This window comes from Panulirus ornatus, chromosome 8, assembly GCF_036320965.1.
Source record: "Panulirus ornatus isolate Po-2019 chromosome 8, ASM3632096v1, whole genome shotgun sequence".
In the NCBI taxonomy this organism is placed as follows: Eukaryota; Metazoa; Arthropoda; class Malacostraca; order Decapoda; family Palinuridae; genus Panulirus; species Panulirus ornatus.
This window is the reverse complement of record NC_092231.1, coordinates 44986189-45006315: the sequence shown is the minus strand read 5'-3', so window position 1 is coordinate 45006315 and position 20127 is coordinate 44986189. Positions and strand designations below refer to the sequence as shown.

At 39.8% G+C, this 20127-nt stretch overlaps 1 protein-coding gene across 2 annotated transcripts in view; it reads right to left on the bottom strand.

Annotated features, from left to right (window-relative positions):
• The window catches only part of LOC139749926 (uncharacterized), a 342839-nt gene that overhangs the window by 13862 nt on the left and 308850 nt on the right, over nt 1-20127 (bottom strand). For both annotated transcript variants that reach the window (XM_071664343.1, XM_071664344.1), the window contains 5 exons: nt 15204-15268; nt 14661-14880; nt 12156-12210; nt 9759-9951; nt 6652-6862 (listed from right to left, as the gene is read on the bottom strand). In XM_071664343.1, the coding sequence (XP_071520444.1) occupies nt 6652-6862; nt 9759-9951; nt 12156-12210; nt 14661-14880; nt 15204-15268 (744 nt within the window). The remainder of the gene's footprint in view (nt 1-6651; nt 6863-9758; nt 9952-12155; nt 12211-14660; nt 14881-15203; nt 15269-20127) is intronic.

Sequence of the window (20127 nt, the reverse complement as noted above, 5' to 3'; positions counted from 1 at the left end):
AAATGAAAAGTTTTCATTTGTATTCCTAAAGAAAGAAAAAGAAGAGAAATACAGAAAACTCCAGTAAAGCACAAGAATTCCTCACTTTTCACTAGCCATTACATGCCAGCCAGCTCATACAACATTTGTTTTTATATATGTGAAAACATACATATATGATGGTAAACAGTAATAATGAAATAGTAATAAATCTAAAATTTTAGGGAGAATAAATAGATGTTTTGGAAGGAAGTAAATAAAGTGCATAAGACAAGGGAACAAATGGGAACTTCAGTGAAGGGGGCTAATGGGGGGGTGATAACAAGTAGTGGTGATTTGAGAAGGAGATGGAGTGAGTATTTTGAAGGTTTGTTGAAAGTGTTTGATGATAGAGTGGCAGATATAGGGTGTTTTGGTCGAGGTGGTGTGCAAAGTGAAAGGGTTAGGGAGAATGATTTGGTAAACAGAGAAGAGGTAGTAAAAGCTTTGCGGAAGATGAAGGCCTGCAAGGCGGCGGGTTTGGATGGTATTGCAGTGGAATTTATTCAAAAAGGGGGTGACTGTATTGTTGACTGGTTGGTAAGGTTATTTAATGTATGTATGGCTCATGGTGAGGTGCCTGAGGATTGGCGGAATGCTTGCATAGTGCCATTCTACAAAGGCAAAGGGGATAAAAGTGAGTGCTCAAATGAGTTTGTTGAGTATTCCTGGTCAATTATATGGGAGGATATTGATTGAGAGGGTGAAGGCATGTACAGAGCATCAGACTGGGGAAGAGCAGTCTGGTTTCAGAAGTGGTAGAGGATGTGTGGATCAGGTGTTTGCTTTGAAGAATGCATGTGAGAAATACTTAGAAAAGCAAATGGATTTGTATGTAGCATTTATGGATCTGGAGAAGGCATATGATAGAGTTGATAGAGATGCTCTGTGGAAGGTATTAAGAATATATGGTGCGGGAGGCAAGTTGTTGGAAGCAGTGAAAAGTTTTTATCGAGGATGTAAGGCATGTGTACGTGTAGGAATAGAGGAAAGTGATTGGTTCTCAGTGAATGTAGGTTTGCGGCAGGGGTGTGTGATGTCTCCATGGTTGTTTAATTTGTTTATGGATGGGGCTGTTAGGGAGGTGAATGCAAGAGTTTTGGAAAGAGGGGCAAGTATGCAGTCTGTTGTGGATGAGAGAGCTTGGGAAGTGAGTCAGTTGTTGTTCGCTGATGATAAAGCGCTAGTGGCTGATTCGTGTAAGAAACTGCAGAAGTTGGTGACTGAGATTTGTAAAGTGTGTGAAAGGAGAAATCTGAGAGTAAATGTGAATAAGAACAAGGTTATTAGGTACAGTCGGGTTGAGGGACAAGTCAATTGGGAGGTAAGTTTGAATGGAGAAAAACTGGAGGAAGTGAAGTGTTTTAGATATCTGGGAGTGGATTTGGCAGCGGATGGAACCATGGAAGCAGAAGTGAATCATTGGGTGGGGGAGGGGGCGAAAGTTCTGGGAGTGCTGAAGAATGTGTGGAAGTTGAGAACATTATCTCGGAAAGCAAAAATGGGTATGTTTGAAGGAATAGTGGTTCCAACAATGTTATATGGTCACGAGGCGTGGGCTATAGATAGAGTTGTGCAGAGGAGGGTGGATGTGCTGGAAATGAGATGTTTGAGGACAATATGTGGTGTGAGGTGGTATGATCGAGTAAGTAATAATAGGGTAAGAGAGATGTGTGGTAATAAAAAGAGTGTGGTTGAGAGAGCAGAAGAGGGTGTTTTGAAATGGTTTGGTCACATGGAGAGAATGAGTGAGGAAAGATTGACCAAGAGGATATATGTGTCAGAGGTGGAGGGAACGTGGAGAAATGGGAGACCAAATTGGAGGTGGAAAGATGGAGTGAAAAAGATCTTGAGTGATCGGGGCCTGAACATGCAGGAGGGTCAAAGGCTTGCAAGGAATAGAGTGAATTGGAACGATGTGGTACACTGGGGTCAACGTGCTGTCAATGGATTGAACCAGGGCATGTGAAGCGTCTGGGGTAAACCATGGAAAGTTCTGTGGGGCCTGGATGTGGAAAGAGAGCTGTGGTTTCGGTGCATTATAACATGACAGCTAGAGACAGTGTGAACGAATGTGGCCTTTGTTGTCTTTTCCTAGCGCTACCTCACGCACATGAGGGGCGAGGGGGTTGTTATTTCATGTGTGGCGGGATGGTGATGGGAATGAATAAAGGGAGACAGTATGAATTATGTACATGTGTATATATGTATGTCTGTGTGTGTATATATAAGTATATGTTGAGATGTATAGGTATGTATTTTTGCGTGTGTGGACGTGTATGTATATACATGTGTATGTGGGTGGGTTGGGCCATTCTTTCTTCTGTTTCCTTGCGCTGCCCCGCTAACGTAGGAGACAGCGACAAAGCAAAATAATAATAATAATAATAATAATAATAATAATAATAATAATAATAATAATAATAATAATAATAATCTTTTCATATCTGATCGCGGTTTCCCACACTAGTGAGATAGTGCCAGGAAACAAAGAAAAACGCTTCGGCTCATATACAAATATACATACATAAGCACAGTACCTCCACTTCATCATGAAGAGATATATGCAAAACTCTGTCTGAGGATATAATAAATGAAAGTGCTCACCGTTTTTATTTTCTCTTTCCACTGGTGGCTGATGCATACATACATATATGGACATACAAGTGAAAATACAAGACCAAATGGGAGGTGAACTGATGAAGTGAAAAAGATTTTGACAGATCAGGGCCTTAACATACAGGAGGGTGAAAGGCGTGCAAGGAATAAAGTGAACTGCAACGATGTGGTATACTGGGGTTGACATACTATCATAGGACTGAACCAGGGCATGTGAAGTGTCTGGGGTAAACCAATGAATGTTTTATGGGGCCTGGATGTGGAAAGGGAGCTGTGGTTTTGGAGCATTTCACATGACAGCTAGAGAACAAATGAGGCCTTTGCTGTCTTTTCCCCGTGCTACCTTGCACATGCGCGGCGGGGGAGGGGGTGCCATTCTATGTGTGGCAGGGTGGTGACAGCAATGGATGAAGGCATGTATGAATATATACAAGTGTATATATGTATATGTCTGTGTATGTATATGTATGTATACATTGAAATGTACAGGTATGTATATGTGCGTGTGTGGGTGTTTATGTATAGTGTATGTGGTTGGGTTGGGCCATTCTTTCGTCTGTTTCCCTGTGCCACCTTGCTAATGCGGGAGACAGCGAAAAGTGTATAAAGGACATAAGGGGAGTGGGGGAGGAATGGGATGTATTTAGGGAAACAGTGATGGCTTGCGCAAAAGATGCTTGTGGCATGAGAAGTGTAGGAGGTGGGCAGATTAGAAAGGGTAGTGAGTGGTGGGATGAAGAAGTAAGATTATTAGTGAAAGAGAAGAGAGAGGCATCTCGACGAGTTTTTCTGGGAAATAGTGCAAATGACTGGAAGATGTATAAAAGAAAGAGGCAGGAGGTCATGAGAAAGGTGCACGAGATGAAAAAGAGGGCAAATGAGAGTTGGAGTGAGAGAGGATCATTAGATTTTAGGGAGAATAAAAAGATGTTTTGGAAGGAGGTAAAGAAAGTGCATAAGACAAGAGAACAAATGGGAACATCGATGAAGGGGGCTAAGGGTGAGGTAATAACAAGTAGTGGTGGTGTAAGAAGGAGATGGAGTGAGTATTTTGAAGATTTGTTGAATGTGTTAGATGATAGAGTGGCAGATACAGGATGTTTTGGTAGAGGTGGTGTGCATAGTGAGAAGGTCAGGGAGAATAGTCTGGTAAACACAGAAGAGGTAGTGAAAGCTTTGTGGAATATGAAAGCCAGCAAGGCAGCAGGTTTGGATGGTATTGCAGAAGAATTCATTAAAAAAGGGGGTGACTTTGTTGTTGACTGGTTGGTGAGGATATCCAACATATGTATGGCTCATGGTGAAGTGCCTGAGGATTGGCAGAATGCATGCATAGTGCCACTGTACAAAGGCAAAGGGGTTAAAGGTGAGTGTTCAAATTACAGAGGTATAAGTTTGTTGAGTATTCCCGGGAAATTATATAGGAGGGTATTGAGTGAGAGGGTGAAGGCATGTACAAAGCATCAGATTGGGGAAGAGCAGTGTGGTTTCAGAAGTGGTGGAGGATGTGTGGATCAGGTGTTTGCTTTGAAGAATGTATATGAGAAATACTTAGAAAAGCAAATGGATTTGTATGTAGCATTTATGGATCTGGAGAAGGCATATGATAGAGTTGATAGAGACGCTCTGTGGAAGGTATTAAGAGTGTTTGGTGTGGGAGGCAAGTTGCTGGAAGCAGTGAAAAGTTTTTATTGAGGATGTAAAGCATGTGTACGAGTTGGAAGAGAGGAAAGTGATTGGTTCTCAGTGAATGTCAGTTTGCAGCAGGGGTGCGTGATGTCTCCATGGTTGTTTAATTTGTTTATGGATGTGGTTGTTAGGCAGGTGAATGCAAGAGTTTTGGAGAGAGGGGCAAGTATACTGGATGAGAGGGCTTGGGAAGTGAGTCAGTTGTTGTTCGGTGATGATACAGTGCTGGTGGCTGATTCGGGTGAGAAACTGCAGAAGCTGGTGACTGAGTTTGGTAAAGTGTGTGAAAGAAGAAAGCAGAGAGTAAATGTGAATAAGAACAAGGTTATTAGGCACAGTAGGGTTAAGGGACAAGTCAACTGGGAGGTAAGTTTGAATGGAGAAAAACTGGAGGAAGTGAAGTGTTTTAGATATCTAAGAGTGGATTTGGCAGCAGATGGAACCATGGAAGCAGAAGTGAGTCACAGGGTGGGGGAGGGAGCGAAAGTTCTAGGAACTTTGAAGAATGTGTGGAAGGCGAGAACATTATCTCAGAAAGCAAAAATGGGAATGTTTGAAGGAATAGTGGTTCCAACAATGTTATATGGTTGCGAGGCATGGGCTATAGATAGGGCTGTGCGAAGTAGAGTGGCTGTGTTGGAAATGAGATGTTTGAGGACAATATGTGGTATGAGGTGGTTTGCTCGAGTAAGTAATGAAAGGGTAAGAGATGTATGGTAATAAAAAGAGTGTGGTTGAGAGAGTAGAAGAGGGTGTATTGAAATGGTTTGGTCACATGGAGAGAATGAGTGAGGAAAGATTGACAAAGAGGATATATGTGTCAGAGGTGGAGGGAACGAGAAGTGTGAGACCAAATTGAAGGTGGAAGGATGGAGTGAAAAAGATTTTGACCGATCAGGGCCTGAACATGCAGGAGGATAAAAGGCATGCAAGGAATAGAGTGAAATGGAACGATGTGATATATCAGGGTTGAAGTGCTGTCAATGGATTGAAACAGGGCATGTGAAGCATCTGAGGTAAACCATGGAAAGTTTTGTGGGGCCTGGATGTGGAAAGGGAACTGTGGTTTCGGTGCATTATATATGACAGCTAGAGACTGAGTGTGAACAAATGTGGACTTTGTTGCCTTTTCCTAGCGCTTCCTCGCACATTTGCGGGGGGGAGGGGATTGTCATTTCATGTGTGGTGGGGTGGCAACGGGAATGAATAAAGGCAGCAAGTATGAATTATGTACATGTGTATATATTGGAAAGGATCACGATTTTGCATGTGATCAAGATATTCCTATGAGTCCATGGGGAAGATGAAACATAGTAAGTTCCCAAGTGCACTTTCATGTAATTATGACATCATCAGGGGAGACACAAGATTGAAATGTAAGTCAGTTGATACACACTGAAGAGATGAAACTAGGATGCCATTTGGTAAAAATGTGATTGTCCAACTGACTTATATTTCTCTCTTGTGTCTCCCCTGATGATGTGATTATTACACGAAAGTGCACTTGGGAACTTATCGTGGTTCATTCTCCCCGTGGACTCATAGGAATGTGTATATATGTATATGTCTGTGTTTGTATATATATGTATACGTTGAAATGTATAGGTATGTATATGTTCATGTGAGGATGTGTATGTATATACATATGTATGTGGGTGGGTTGGGCCATTCTTTCGTCTGTTTCCTTGCGCTACCTCGCTAACGCGGGAGACAACGACAAAGTATAATAAATAAATATGGATAATAATGATAATATCAATATTAATAAAAATCATATGAATAATAATAATAATGATAATAATAACAACAATTATAATAGGAATGAGAATAATTTTGATAATAATCTATCTACCTATATCTCTGATGCCTATACTTTTGGGAACGCCCTCAAGAGACTGGCCATGGCAAGAGTCTCCATTACTAGTGAACTCCACTTCTGCTTCTAAACCTTTAGTGCTTCATCCTTAACAGGCCACCGACAGAGGGCAACTCTAGCAGTGTTTACTGAGACTTCTACCTAATGTGCTTGTCTAATGTTCCAGCTTAATACTTCTACCTCATGCTCCTTAACATTGATTATAATAGTATGTTGTCCCCTAGATTCAGAGATACAGAAAGCTGCCTAAGAGCCAATAAAAGATCTGAGCTCAGATTCTTTTTAAAAAAGCAGTAATTAATGAAGAAATTAACAAGAATAATAATTTTTACATAAATATGACAGGTAATCTCAAAGCACCTTACTAGTTTCCAATCATTTTAGAGATGATTTCCATAGCTTCCCTTTTCTATGTCATTATCAATATGAACTCTAAGTCTAAGACCTACCTTCTCCTCTTAAACTAATGTTATAGGTTGCAACTACAACATCATCAAAGGCTGCTTCAACATAACAGGTGTACGTGTCATTATCTCGAATATCTTTGTATGGGCCCCTAGCCAGCACCAAGTCCCCATTGGACATCAATGATAAACCGGGTATACCACCAACATCCAACTGACCCAGGAATAGAAGATTTCCATTCTGCTTCCAAGTAATCTGAAAATGGTAACCACAGAATAGCAAATTAATGCAACATCAAAGTTTTCCTTACAACTATTTGAATATGCTCTAGGCTTTTCCATTTATGATAGCTGAGATGGCATGGACAACTGAATATCCTAATTGTGCATTTCTCATAAGAGCTACACACAAAGATACCCATGAAACTACTTAAATCAGCCACAAGCCAATCTATCCTGAAATAAGAAGTTCATGAAAAACCCATACAAAATCCATGTAGAAACAAATGCTCACCCATTCTTAACTCCTAGTGTCAGAAACAATGCAATCAAAACCGTAAAGGGTTCTCTTGCAACAGGCCCAAATGACATATCAAAACTTATGCATAAAACACTCTGGCCAAGTTGCAATTCAAGCAACCATAACTATCTTCAACAAGCCTAGGAACATCACAAAATCTCAACCTCTAAAAACCAGCGAACAAAGAATCAATCCTCAAACCATCTAATTCTCTTACTCCACCTCCCCCTATTGCCCCATTATCATGACTGTTTTCAATATCCACACTCCCTGAGAAAGTGGTCCACAACAGAATCACGAAAAAAGCCCACACCCACCTGCACAACATGACTAGACCCTATCACTCCTGTCACTATACAAAGACCTCACACAACATAATATAGATGGCTTTAATCAATCACAACCACTATGCCACACAATGTTATAGCAATAAACTTACACAAAGTGTTTGACAAGGTCCTCCAGCACACAAAAGATACTTCAATCCACCCTCCACAATAATGATAACAAATGGTTGGTAAATTCCATAGCTGCCTACCAAGCCAGTGTCACTGACAAAGGCTTCACCTCTAAAACTTTAAAGCTCTACAAAGGATTTCATAAAGAGTAGTTCTTGAGAGAGAGAGAGAGAGAGAGAGAGAGAGAGAGAGAGAGAGAGAGAGAGAGAGAGAGAGAGAGAGAGAGAGAGAGAGAGAGAGAGAGAGAGAGAGAGAGAGAGAGAGAGAGAGAGAGAGAGAGAGAGAGAGAGAGAGAGAGAGAGAGAGAGAGAGAGAGAGAGAGAGAGAGAGAGAGAGAGAGAGAGAGAGAGAGAGAGAGAGAGAGAGAGAGAGAGAGAGAGAGAGAGAGAGAGAGAGAGAGAGAGAGAGAGAGAGAGAGAGAGAGAGAGAGAGAGAGAGAGAGAGAGAGAGAGAGAGAGAGAGAGAGAGAGAGAGAGAGAGAGAGAGAGAGAGAGAGAGAGAGAGAGAGAGAGAGAGAGAGAGAGAGAGAGAGAGAGAGAGAGAGAGAGAGAGAGAGAGAGAGAGAGAGAGAGAGAGAGAGAGAGAGAGAGAGAGAGAGAGAGAGAGAGAGAGAGAGAGAGAGAGAGAGAGAGAGAGAGAGAGAGAGAGAGAGAGAGAGAGAGAGAGAGAGAGAGAGAGAGAGAGAGAGAGAGAGAGAGAGAGAGAGAGAGAGAGAGAGAGAGAGAGAGAGAGAGAGAGAGAGAGAGAGAGAGAGAGAGAGAGAGAGAGAGAGAGAGAGAGAGAGAGGTTTTATTCCACTCTGACTATCAGAAGTGAAGGGGCCACTCCAAATATGTGGAGCAGTACTTCATTTTGGGATGAATATGACTCCTCTCGATTTGAAATAGCTGCTCACATGAAAAATAATTATGGCACCTTTTCAACTCCCATAGCCTTTGGGATGCATATTTTGTAAAGATGATTATGTGGGTTATCAGGACAGAGCAAAGGATGTGGCACTGCCTTACATGCTTATATTCTTACAGTAATGGCTATGCCTAACATGTTCCTGTTCTTACAGTAATGAATCTTGGTGTAATGGTGCTGAACAGAGTGAATGGGTGGCATTTTGAGCGCAATTAAATTCATCTCCATCCCTCTTTCATTCTGAGATACTGCACTTTTTAAGAGAGGAAAAGTTTTGAGTATGCGAATAAAAACAAGTCTTAAAGTGGGGAGGGAAGCAAAAGTAAGTTAGAAAGCATAGGGAGGAATTGACAGTATGAGAATGATCAGGTATAAATGGTGAAGAGAGAAAATCATTTATGTAAAGGAAAAAAAATACAAGGGGAAATCATTCCTTTCGCAACTACGACAGTGAACAGACTAGAGAGGAAGCTGTGAATTAAATCACAGAAACAAAAAAGTCAAAGGAAGAAAGTTTAGAGAGCAAAGACATCTCACTTGTTAAACACTTTGAAATGTCAAGGGCAATGACAAAAGATTCACCAAAATACTTGAGAATGAACAATCAAAGATGAGCCACATACAAGAGATCACCAATAGACCAACGTGTTTGAAAAAAAAGGGAAAGAATTCTAAGCATCTGAGAAAGAGTCAGTTAAGAGGACTTTAAAAGACTTTGGAGATACCATAAGTAAGAGCAAAGGGGCAAATGGTTGAGAGTGTTGGAAAAGTGCTTGTGGCAATCAAATCTCACGCTGGTGGTTTCAGTTATTTGTTCTACGCCATTAAGGTGAAAGAACAAAGGGCTTCAATTCTACCATAATCATTCTGACTAAAGCCTTACCAACCCTTCTGGTGTGTTATAATTCCCTGCAAATAAGATTTCAGCCTGTGGACATGAAAAAATGAAAACAGCAATACTTCTTGGGAGGAGGTCAAATAGTTAAAGAGTTGTACATAATTGGAGGAACTCAGATTTGGGAAGATGTGAAACAAAAGAAATGCTATAGAGAGGAGAAAATTTTGAGCTAAATGGTTTAAATGTTGGGAGACTCAAGACACACATGGTGAGCAATGAGTGTTGTTGTACTACTACTATCAAATTCATCCAGTCAGATATTACACTTGTCAATGTGACACTTCTTTTTTCTAATAAAACGAAATTTGGATGCGAGAGGAAAAAGACCACAAAAATAAATGAGTTCATACCTCCAAATGCTTTTACTTACATCACTTGGGTTATATCCACTGCAGCTCAGAGTGACTTCTTCATAAGTAGGAGGTGGAGTTGTTGTTATTAGCTTTGTGTTGGATTCTTCTGATATATATTCTTCCTCCTCCTTTGGTATTTCTTCCTTTCTTACCCCCTCATTGATACCAATTTCTTCTCCCGATGTTTCATACTCAGAACTTTCTGATGGTCTAAAAAATTCCACATATAAAAAAATATGATGAAGAGTAAAGCTTATGTTTATATCAAACAAACCTCAAACATAGATAAATAAATCTAAACAGATTATCTGTTTATACTGATCATAACAGGCTTTGAAAACAAAGGATTATCCTCAAAATTTTGGGCATTTAACCACTCTCACCATGTTTAGTTGCTAAAAACCCATCAGCAAGATTCAAATACTGTATACAAGCTGCATTGTTTGGCAGAATGTCGGCTTAGAGGTCAAAACAAAAATCTTAGCAAGTGTGGTGAATGAATGGAATAGACTAAGTGATGAGATTGATGGTGCCAGCAGTATACAATTATTTACAGTTATTTGATGGTAAAGAAAGCTCAAGAGATGAGGTTCCACAAGCACAATAAAATATGTCAGTCTTCTATAGTGGTGCTGATGGACTTCAAATAATACAGTTCATAACAATATGGATTTTGTTTAGACAGTAGCTCTTTGAAAAGAATCAACAGTAGTTTAACTAGATACAAATTATCTAACTGGAAACAGTTAAACCATACTCAGTTAAGAAATAGGAAATACTGTGTAATATGTGTTATAATGCAACATAATACATCAAGCGAGGTCCCAAGCAAATAAGTGCTACCAAGTCGGAGCACATATACTTGACATTTACCATCATCTTCTTAGTTAGCTGTACTCGAGTTCAGAATTTTCATAATCTGAAATACAACATGGTATAATAAGAAACTAGACTTATATGACACTAAAAGATGTGGCCTAGCTGAAGCCCAGAGGGATTCTGAAGCATCTGTCACAAGGTGAACTTGCTCCACATGTGACAAGTTTTGATCTATTGAGCACGTGCAAAGGCAATAGGTTGATTCAGTGACTGGTGTATACCTATGGTGCCCAGATCATGCTCTTCTCTTCAGCAGACATCACAGATTCACATGCTTCATATGTTTTCATACAGGTACATACATCATAAATCAGGTGCATACTGTGACTGGAAACATTATATGCTTAGATGGGTGCACCTCAGGAGTTGGCCTGTGAAGGATACTGTAATAATATTGCTAGCAGTGTGCTGATGACCTCCAAGGAGTAACTGACTAACTTCTCACAGACTCAGTAATCAGCTGTATCTACAATTATGGGGAGGGCATTCTACACTCAAGGGGACCCATCTCCAAAATCTTTTTAAACTTTAATTTACAATCAGTGTTCACAATTACTTCACTTAAATTGTTTCACTCAACAACTTAGTTACAACAAATGTACTTCGCCTCTTTTCTGTCTTATTTACAACTATATCTCAATGCTCTTCCTTAGTTTATTTCAAGGAAGAGTTCTGTTTCAAAATCATCAATATAATCTAGTATCATCTCTCTTTCTTCTCTCTTTCAGTGTAGGCAGATTCATAACTACTATCACCTGCTTGTAAGTAAGCTCTCTCATTTCAGGTACCCTCTTTGGAGCCTTCTGGTAGACTTTTTCCATCAGATCTATGTTTCTTGAAGTGGAACTTTCAAACATGATACGCATATCCTAATCTAGGTCTAATAAATGGTGTAAATATTTTACTGAACATTTCTTAATCCAGGTGTTTAAATGAAGTCTTAATACTGACCTCATTAAAAATCATCTTGTATGGTCTTCTAGTGAAAGGGAGAGTACTAAATCAACAGCAAAGTCCTCATACATAGATTCTTGTAGTTTGTCTCCTACAAGTTAATATTCATAATCAACCCCCCTTTCAGTATGCCCCATCATCATCACCCTGCACCTGGTCAGGGTGAACTTTATCTTTCCAAGTTTTCAAAGTTAGGGCTCTGATGTAATTCAATATACTATGCCTATCAATGTCTAAACCCAGACATCTAGACACTAGTCAACTATCTATCATCAAATCACTCTTCAATCCCCAAATATTCAAATATCAAACTCCTTGCATTCCTTGTCCAAGAAATTTCCTCCCTTTTGATGTTTTCCCATTATATACAACTTACAAAACCTCACATGTAATAATAGTCATATCCTATAGTTCTATCTCTGTCCATATAGACTGCAAAGCAAGCTTTACTTATCTAAATCATATGTCTGGGCATCAATGAATGCATGGCCATTGTTATGGTCATATTTCCTAGCCAATTATTATTAAAAGAACTTCGAATGAATCTAGACAATCAGCCTTCATCTAAGAAACAGACTTACCTTAAAGTTTTTACATCTTGATCTAGAGCAGACATGTTTGTGGTCACTGATTCACCTGCAAAAATGAAGTTTCTAAAATATCTCCCATATTTTTTGAGTTGCTTTAAGCATTCAAAAGAGTCATATAATTCAATAGCAACAAAAACATTTGAAAAAATTGAAAGTTTTCAAAGATGAAAAGCCATTCTATTTACCACAAGAAGAGTCTTCAGCTAGAGAGGGAGCATGCTAAGTGGTACAAGGTCAGACTAAAATCATTATATGTAAACATGGATGGACTAGTGGTAAATGGAAAGGAGTAAAAGTTCAAGTGCTGGATCAGAGAAAACAAACATGATATTGTTGGAATAGTGGATATGAAACTTACTAAACAGGTAGGATCTAAGCTAATTTTTCTGGAAAGTCATGTATAGTAAAAAGGAAGATAATAAAATGGGATGGAAATTAGCCCTCTTATCCCTTATACTGCTCTGCACCTCACATGAGGAATCCCAGCTCATGTATAATTCGATCTCTTATCCATGGGCATATGATAGGGTAGATAGAGGTGCTTTGTGAAAGGTCTTAAGAGTATATGGTGTGGGAGGTAAGCTGCTAGAAGCAGCGAAAAGTGTTTACCAAGGATGTAAGACATGTGCACGAGTAGGAACAGAGGAGAGTGATTAGTTCACAGTGAATGTTGGTCTGCAGCTGGGGTGGGTGATGTCCTCATGGTTGTTTAATTTGTTAATGGATGGGGTGGTTAAGAAGGTAAATGCAAGAGTTTTGGAGAGAGAGAGCTGAGTATGCAGTTTGTTGGGGATGAGAGGGCCTTGGAAGTCAGTTTTTGTTAGCCGATGATATAGCTCTGGTGGCTGATTTGAGTGTGAAACTGCAGAAGTTGGTGACTGAGATTGAAAATGTATGTTTACGTACATCATTCACCTCCTTCAAAAAAATCTTTTAATTCTCCTTAAAATTTACTGGTACTATCTAACCCCAACTTTCATTTGCCCTTTTTTCAACCCTTGCACCTTTCTCTTGACCTGCTTCTTACTTTTATACATCTCCCAGTCATTTGCACTACTTCCCTGCAAGTATCATCCAAATGTCTCTCTTTTCTCTTTCAATAACAACTTTACTTCTTCATCCCACCACTCACTACTCTTTCTAATCTGCCCACCTCACACCTTTTTCATGCCACATGCATCATTTGTGCAAGCCATCACTGCTTCCCTAAATACACCCCATTCCTCACCCACTCCCCTTACATCATTTCCTCTCATCTCTTGCCATTCTACACTCAATCTCTCCTGGTACTTCCTAACACAAATCTTTCCAAGTTCACTTACTCTCACCACTCTCTTCTCCCCAACGTTCTCTTTTCTTTTTTTGAAAACCTCTATAAATATGCATATTCTATTCTATTCTATTATACTTGATCGCCGTTTCCCGCAACAGCGAGGTTGCACCAGGAAACAGACGAAGAACGACCCATTCACACATATATACATATATATACATAATGCCCATACACATACATTTACATACACATACATATCAACATATAGACATATACATACATATAGATACTCATACACAGACATATACATATACACACACATGTATATATTCATACTTGCTTGCCTTCAACCCATTTCCAACACCAACCCTGCCCCACAGGAAACAGCATCACTGCCCCCCACTTCAGCAAGGTAATGCCAGGAAGACAGAAAAAAAAAAAAAAGGCCACATTCGTTCACACACAGTCTCTAGCTGTCATGTGTAATGCACCAAAACCACAGCTCCCTATCCATATCCAGGTCCAACAGACCTTTCCATGGTGTAACCCAGATGTTTCACATGCCCTGGTTCAGTCAAATGATAGCATGTCGACCCCAGTATGCCACATTGTACCAATTCACTGTACTCTTTGCACACCTCTCACCCTCCTGTACATTCAGGCCCCAATCACTTAAAATTTTTTCATCCATCCTTCCAAATATTATTATTATCATTATTATAATTATCATCATTATCATTTTTATTATTATCCTTTGTCGCTGTCTCCCGCATTAGCGAGGTAGCGCAAGGAAACAGACAAAAGAATGGCCCAACCCACCTACATACACATGTATATACATAAATGCCCACATATGCAAATATACATACCTATTCATTTCAACGTATACATACATATACATACATAGACATATACATATATACACATGTGCATATTCATACTTGCTGCCCTCATCCATTCCCATCGCCACCCCGCCACACATGTAATAGCACCCCCCCCCCCTTGCAAGTGTGAGGCAGCGCTAGGAAAAGACAACAAAGGCCACATTCGTTAACACTCAGTCTCTAGCTGTCATGTGTAATGCACTGAAACCACAGCTAATGGTAATGGTAATGTTTAGTGAAAGTTTTGAAATTTTTTTTTCTTAAAGTGGTGTGCAAGGAAATAACTTCAAGCTTTAAGCCTGCTGCAATGAATGGATTAATAAAATGACAATGAATTACCTTTCTGAAAAATTTTCAATGTCGTCTCCTGTCGTATGTAATAAGGATCTTCGATATCTATGCAAGCATATGTTCCCAGGTCTTCTTCAGTTGTATTAATGATAGAAAGTGTGAAAATGGCTCCTTTACTGTCTGGCTCCAGTGATCTTTCCAATTCATATTTTTTGGTTTCACTAGCATTTGATTGCAGAATATCTTCCTCATTATGTACAAATTTTACCTATAAACAAAACTAGGTTTTAGGGACCATCAATCAAAGTAAGACATTTACTGTAGGATTAATGTTCTAAAGAATGTCAAAGATGACCCATTAGTCAAAAGGATATTTAGCATCAGCAGTTTAGGGTCAATTAAACACCTCTCCAAAACTCTGAAGTACCAAGTGACCACAAAGAGATGTTAAAATCTTTAACTGGTTTAAAACTGGTTAACCAAATTGATCATAAGATAAATAAATGACCAAGTTTTCATGACATGATTCCGGAGTTAACCATAATCTTGATTCTAGTCTACAACAGAATATCTCCAGATGCAAAAACTTACCCATTCCCCAGTGGAAGAGTAACATCTAACATCTGTGTTCTGTCCTAGTTCAACCCAAAGTTGCCCTAGAAAAAAAATTGGGTATGATACAAAAAACATCAGTGATGGCAGAGAGGCTCATTTCTCAACTATGCTAAGTTGCCAGCTGTCATACTTATAAAATGCCATTTGTTTTCAGATACCATATACTTTTATCTATCTATCTATATCTATGATGCCTGTTCCAACTGAAACTCCCTCAAGAGGGTGGCCAAAGCAATAGAATTTCCATAACTAGTGAATTCCAGAGCCAGCCACTTCTTGGCCTTCAGTGCCTCACCCGTAAACAAGCCACTGACAGAGGGCAAATCCAGTGAAGTTTGCCCAGTGACAACTTCTTCCTAATGCTCCTACTTACTACTTCTACCTAATGTTTCTACCTAATGCTCCTCCCTAAATGTTCTACTTTCCACTTCTATCTACTGATCCTACCATTTTACCAAAAGGCAGGGCTAGCGCTTAGTACTCATCAAAGGAAAATATAGAGTTACGAAGAATGAGCTGTGTGAGTTAAGTGATGCAAAGTGTTATGTATGACAAGGAGAAATTTTATGTTTGAGGACAGAATGTTAGTAATCCACATTTAGGTAAGGAAGAAAGAAAAGACAGCTAACTGGATCAGAGGAATGCAACTTGACAACCACTGAGCTGCTGGCTCATTATGCAGTTGTCACTAACCTTCCTGATACCCAGGTGGGTTACATTTATTTATTTATTATACTTTGTCACTGTCTCTCTTGTTAGCAAGGTAGCTCAAGGAAACAGACGAAAGAATGGCCCAACCCACCCACATACACATGTATATACATACATGTCCACACACAGCACATATACATATCTATACATCTCAATGTATACATATGTATACACACACAGGCATATACATATATACACATGTACATAATTCATACTGTCTGCCCTTATTCATTCCCGTTGCCACCCCGCCACACATGAAATGAAAACCCCCTACCCCTGCATGTGCGCGAGGTAGCGCTAGGAAAAGACAGCAAAGGCCACATTCGTTCACATTGTCTCTAGCTGTCATGTATAATGCACCGAAACCACAGCTCCCTTTTCACATCGACCCCACAAAACTTTCCATGGTTTACCCCAGACGCTTCACATGCCCTGGTTCAATCCATTGACAGCATGTCGACCATGGTATACCCAGATGGGTAGTATTGGTAATATACCTCCCTGGTCAATGGTTGCCTACCAGCTACTACCTACCATATACTTCCAAAACATATAATCCTAAACCTGAGTAGCCAACTAACTGTGCAGTGTCCAACCTCTGTTGGCCTATCTACAGTTCACCCACTCATCTCTGCAATTTCAAAACAACATCCAAAGAAGAAGGGCTGATGGTACATACAAAAAAGTTTGATTGCCTGGAGCAATAGGGAAATAAACATTCTTTTGTCAAGAATGCGTTTTCAGTTTCACAACTGTCAGTGGTCCAATCAACAGTCTTGTAAAAAGATGGAGAGTACCACTCAAGAATAGAAAAACTCTCTTAGCAAGATGATTTCAACCACCCTTTAACTTTCCTTCCTGGCAAAAATAAAAAGGACAAAAACTCTTAATGTTGTATAAGAAACCCATGAGAAGGGTATGCAGAAAAGTATCTTCATAACTGCCTACGAAAATCTGGATTATTACAGCAAAAATATGTAAAAATATGTTCTCTATCAATATGTTGCTGAGACTACTAAATAAAGTTAAAGGGACTGATAAACCATAAGGACTTCACCTCATATCCACATACAATAGCCTGCATATTAAAACCATCTGATAACAAATGATTACATGATGCTTGCTTTTTATTATGTACTTAATTACAAAATCAAAATAGCATCAGAGAAGAAACTGTGCCTTAAAAGATCTTTCAATGGTAACTATTTACAATAAAAAATTACTTTAAGAGCATGTATTGGGACCTCTAATTCCACATTCAGAGTATGGAACAATTTTACAGGAGGTTTTTGTGAAATCTTTTTTGAAGGAATCACTAAATTGGTACCTGTGGTAGATAATGTCAAGAGAGGGGTGCAGAAGAGAGAGAACTGGTTCAATATGTATCATCACATATGCATCCCATTTTTCTATAAGATTACTTTCACTATCAAGTATTTCATAACCAACAAAATTTACCCTCAAATATCTAAACATCCAGAACTTTCAGTTTTTCAACATGCAAATTGATTTTATACTTCGATTTCCTATTCCTCTTAGAAACTAACTTCTTAATTTTATTTGCATTCACTTTCAGCAACCTCCATCTATTTATATTATCAAACTAGCCCATCATTCTATCCAAGTCTTCCTTTGACTCAGACAACATGCCATCACCTACTTTTAGGAAATGAATTAAGTTCCAATCTGTTTCTCCATCATGAACTACCCCATCACTATCATCCCACCATGCTCTCATATCACACAATGCCCTATCCATGAAAAAATCAAATAACATTGGGGCATCACACATATATGCATTTCCACATTCAACCCACTCACTTACACATGTACTGCTTCCATGACAAAAGCTCTTAACAGCATTCAGAAGACTACTATACAAACCATATAGAGTCTAATCTTCCAGTACTTTCCTCACCATCATATCATACTGATAGCCTTTTTTTAAAACATTAATGTTTCATTAGTGGTGGGATGAAGAAGTAAGAGTATTAGTGAAAGAGAAGAGAGAGGCATTTGGACGATTTTTGCAGGGAAAAAATGCAATTGAGTGGGAGATGTATAAAAGAAAGAGACAGGAGGTCCAGAGAAAGGTGCAAGAGGTGAAAAAAGGGCAAATGAGAGTTGGGGTGAGAGAGTATCATTAAATTTTAGAGAGAATAAAAAGATGTTCTGGAAGGAGGTAAATAAAGTGCGTAAGACAAGGGAGCAAATGGGAACTTCAGTGAAGGGCGCAAATGGGGAGGTGATAACAAGTAGTGGTGATGTGAGAAGGAGATGGAGTGAGTATTTTGAAGGTTTGTTGAATGTGTTTGATGATAGAGTGGCAGATATAGGGTGTTTTGGTCGAGGTGGTGTGCAAAGTGAGAGGGTTAGGGAAAATTATTTGGTAAACAGAGAAGAGGTAGTGAAAGCTTTGCGGAAGATGAAAGCCGGCAAGGCAGCAGGTTTGGATGGTATTGCAGTGGAATTTATTAAAAAAGGGGGTGACTGTATTGTGGACTGGTTGGTAAGGTTATTTAATGTATGTATGACTCATGGTGAGGTGCCTGAGGATTGGCGGAATGCGTGCATAGTGCCATTGTACAAAGGCAAAGGGGATAAGAGTGAGTGCTCAAATTACAGAGGTATAAGTTTGTTGAGTATTCCTGGTAAATTATATGGGAGGGTATTGATTGAGAGGGTGAAGGCATGTACAGAGCATCAGATCGGGGAAGAGCAGTGTGGTTTCAGAAGTGGTAGAGGATGTGTGGATCAGGTGTTTGCTTTGAAGAATTTATGTGAGAAATACTTAGAAAAGCAAATGGATTTGTATGTAGCATTTATGGATCTGGAGAAGGCATATGATAGAGTTGATAGAGATGCTCTGTGGAAGGTATTAAGAATATATGGTGTGGGAGGAAAGTTGTTAGAAGCAGTGAAAAGTTTTTATCGAGGATGTAAGGCATGTGTACGTGTAGGAAAAGAGGAAAGTGATTGGTTCTCAGTGAATGTAGGTTTGCGGCAGGGGTGTGTGATGTCTCCATGGTTGTTTAATTTGTTTATGGATGGGGATGTTAGGGAGGTAAATGCAAGAGTTTTGGAAAGAGGGGCAAGTATGAAGTCTGTTGGGGATGAGAGAGCTTGGGAAGTGAGTCAGTTGTTGTTCGCTCATGATACAGGTGAGAAACTGCAGAAGCTGGTGACTGAGTTTGGTAAAGTGTGTGGAAGAAGAAAGTTAAGAGTAAATGTGAATAAGAGCAAGGTTATTAGGTACAGTAGGGTTGAGGGTCAAGTCAATTGGGAGGTGAGTTTGAATGGAGAAAAAGTGGAGGAAGTGAAGTGTTTTAGATATCTGGGAGTGGATCTGGCAGCGGATGGAACCATGGAAGCGGAAGTGGATCATAGGGTGGGGGAGGGGGCGAAAATTCTGGGGGCCTTGAAGATTGTGTGGAAGTCGAGAACATTATCTCGGAAAGCAAAAATGGGTATGTTTGAAGGAATAGTGGTTCCAACAATGTTGTATGGTTGCGAGGCGTGGGCTATGGATAGAGTTGTGCGCAGGAGGATGGATGTGCTGGAAATGAGATGTTTGAGGACAATGTGTGGTGTGAGGTGGTTTGATCGAGTGAGTAACGTAAGGGTAAGAGAGATGTGTGGAAATAAAATGAGCGTGGTTGAGAGAGCAGAAGAGGGTGTTTTGAAGTGGTTTGGGTACATGGAGAGAATGAGTGAGGAAAGATTGACCAAGAGGATATATGTGTTGGAGGTGGAGGGAACGAGGAGAAGAGGGAGACTAAATTGGAGGTGGAAAGATGGAGTGAAAAAGATTTTGTGTGATCGGGGCCTGAACATGCAGGAGGGTGAAAGGAGGGCAAAGAATAGAGTGAATTGGAGCGATGTGGTATACCGGGGTTGATGTGCTGTCAGTGGATTGAATCAAGGCATGTGAAGCGACTGGGGTAAACCATGGAAAGCTGTGTAGGTATGTATATTTGCGTGTGTGGACGTATGTATATACATGTGTGTGGGGGGGGTTGGGCCATTTCTTTCGTCTGTTTCCTTGCGCTACCTCACAAACGCGGGAGACAGCGACAAAGTATAATAAAAAAATAAAATAATATAATGTTTCATACACCTTCTTTTTCTCTAAAACCTTCTTATCCCCTTTTCTTACAGCAAAATCTGATCTACACACATTATTCCCTTC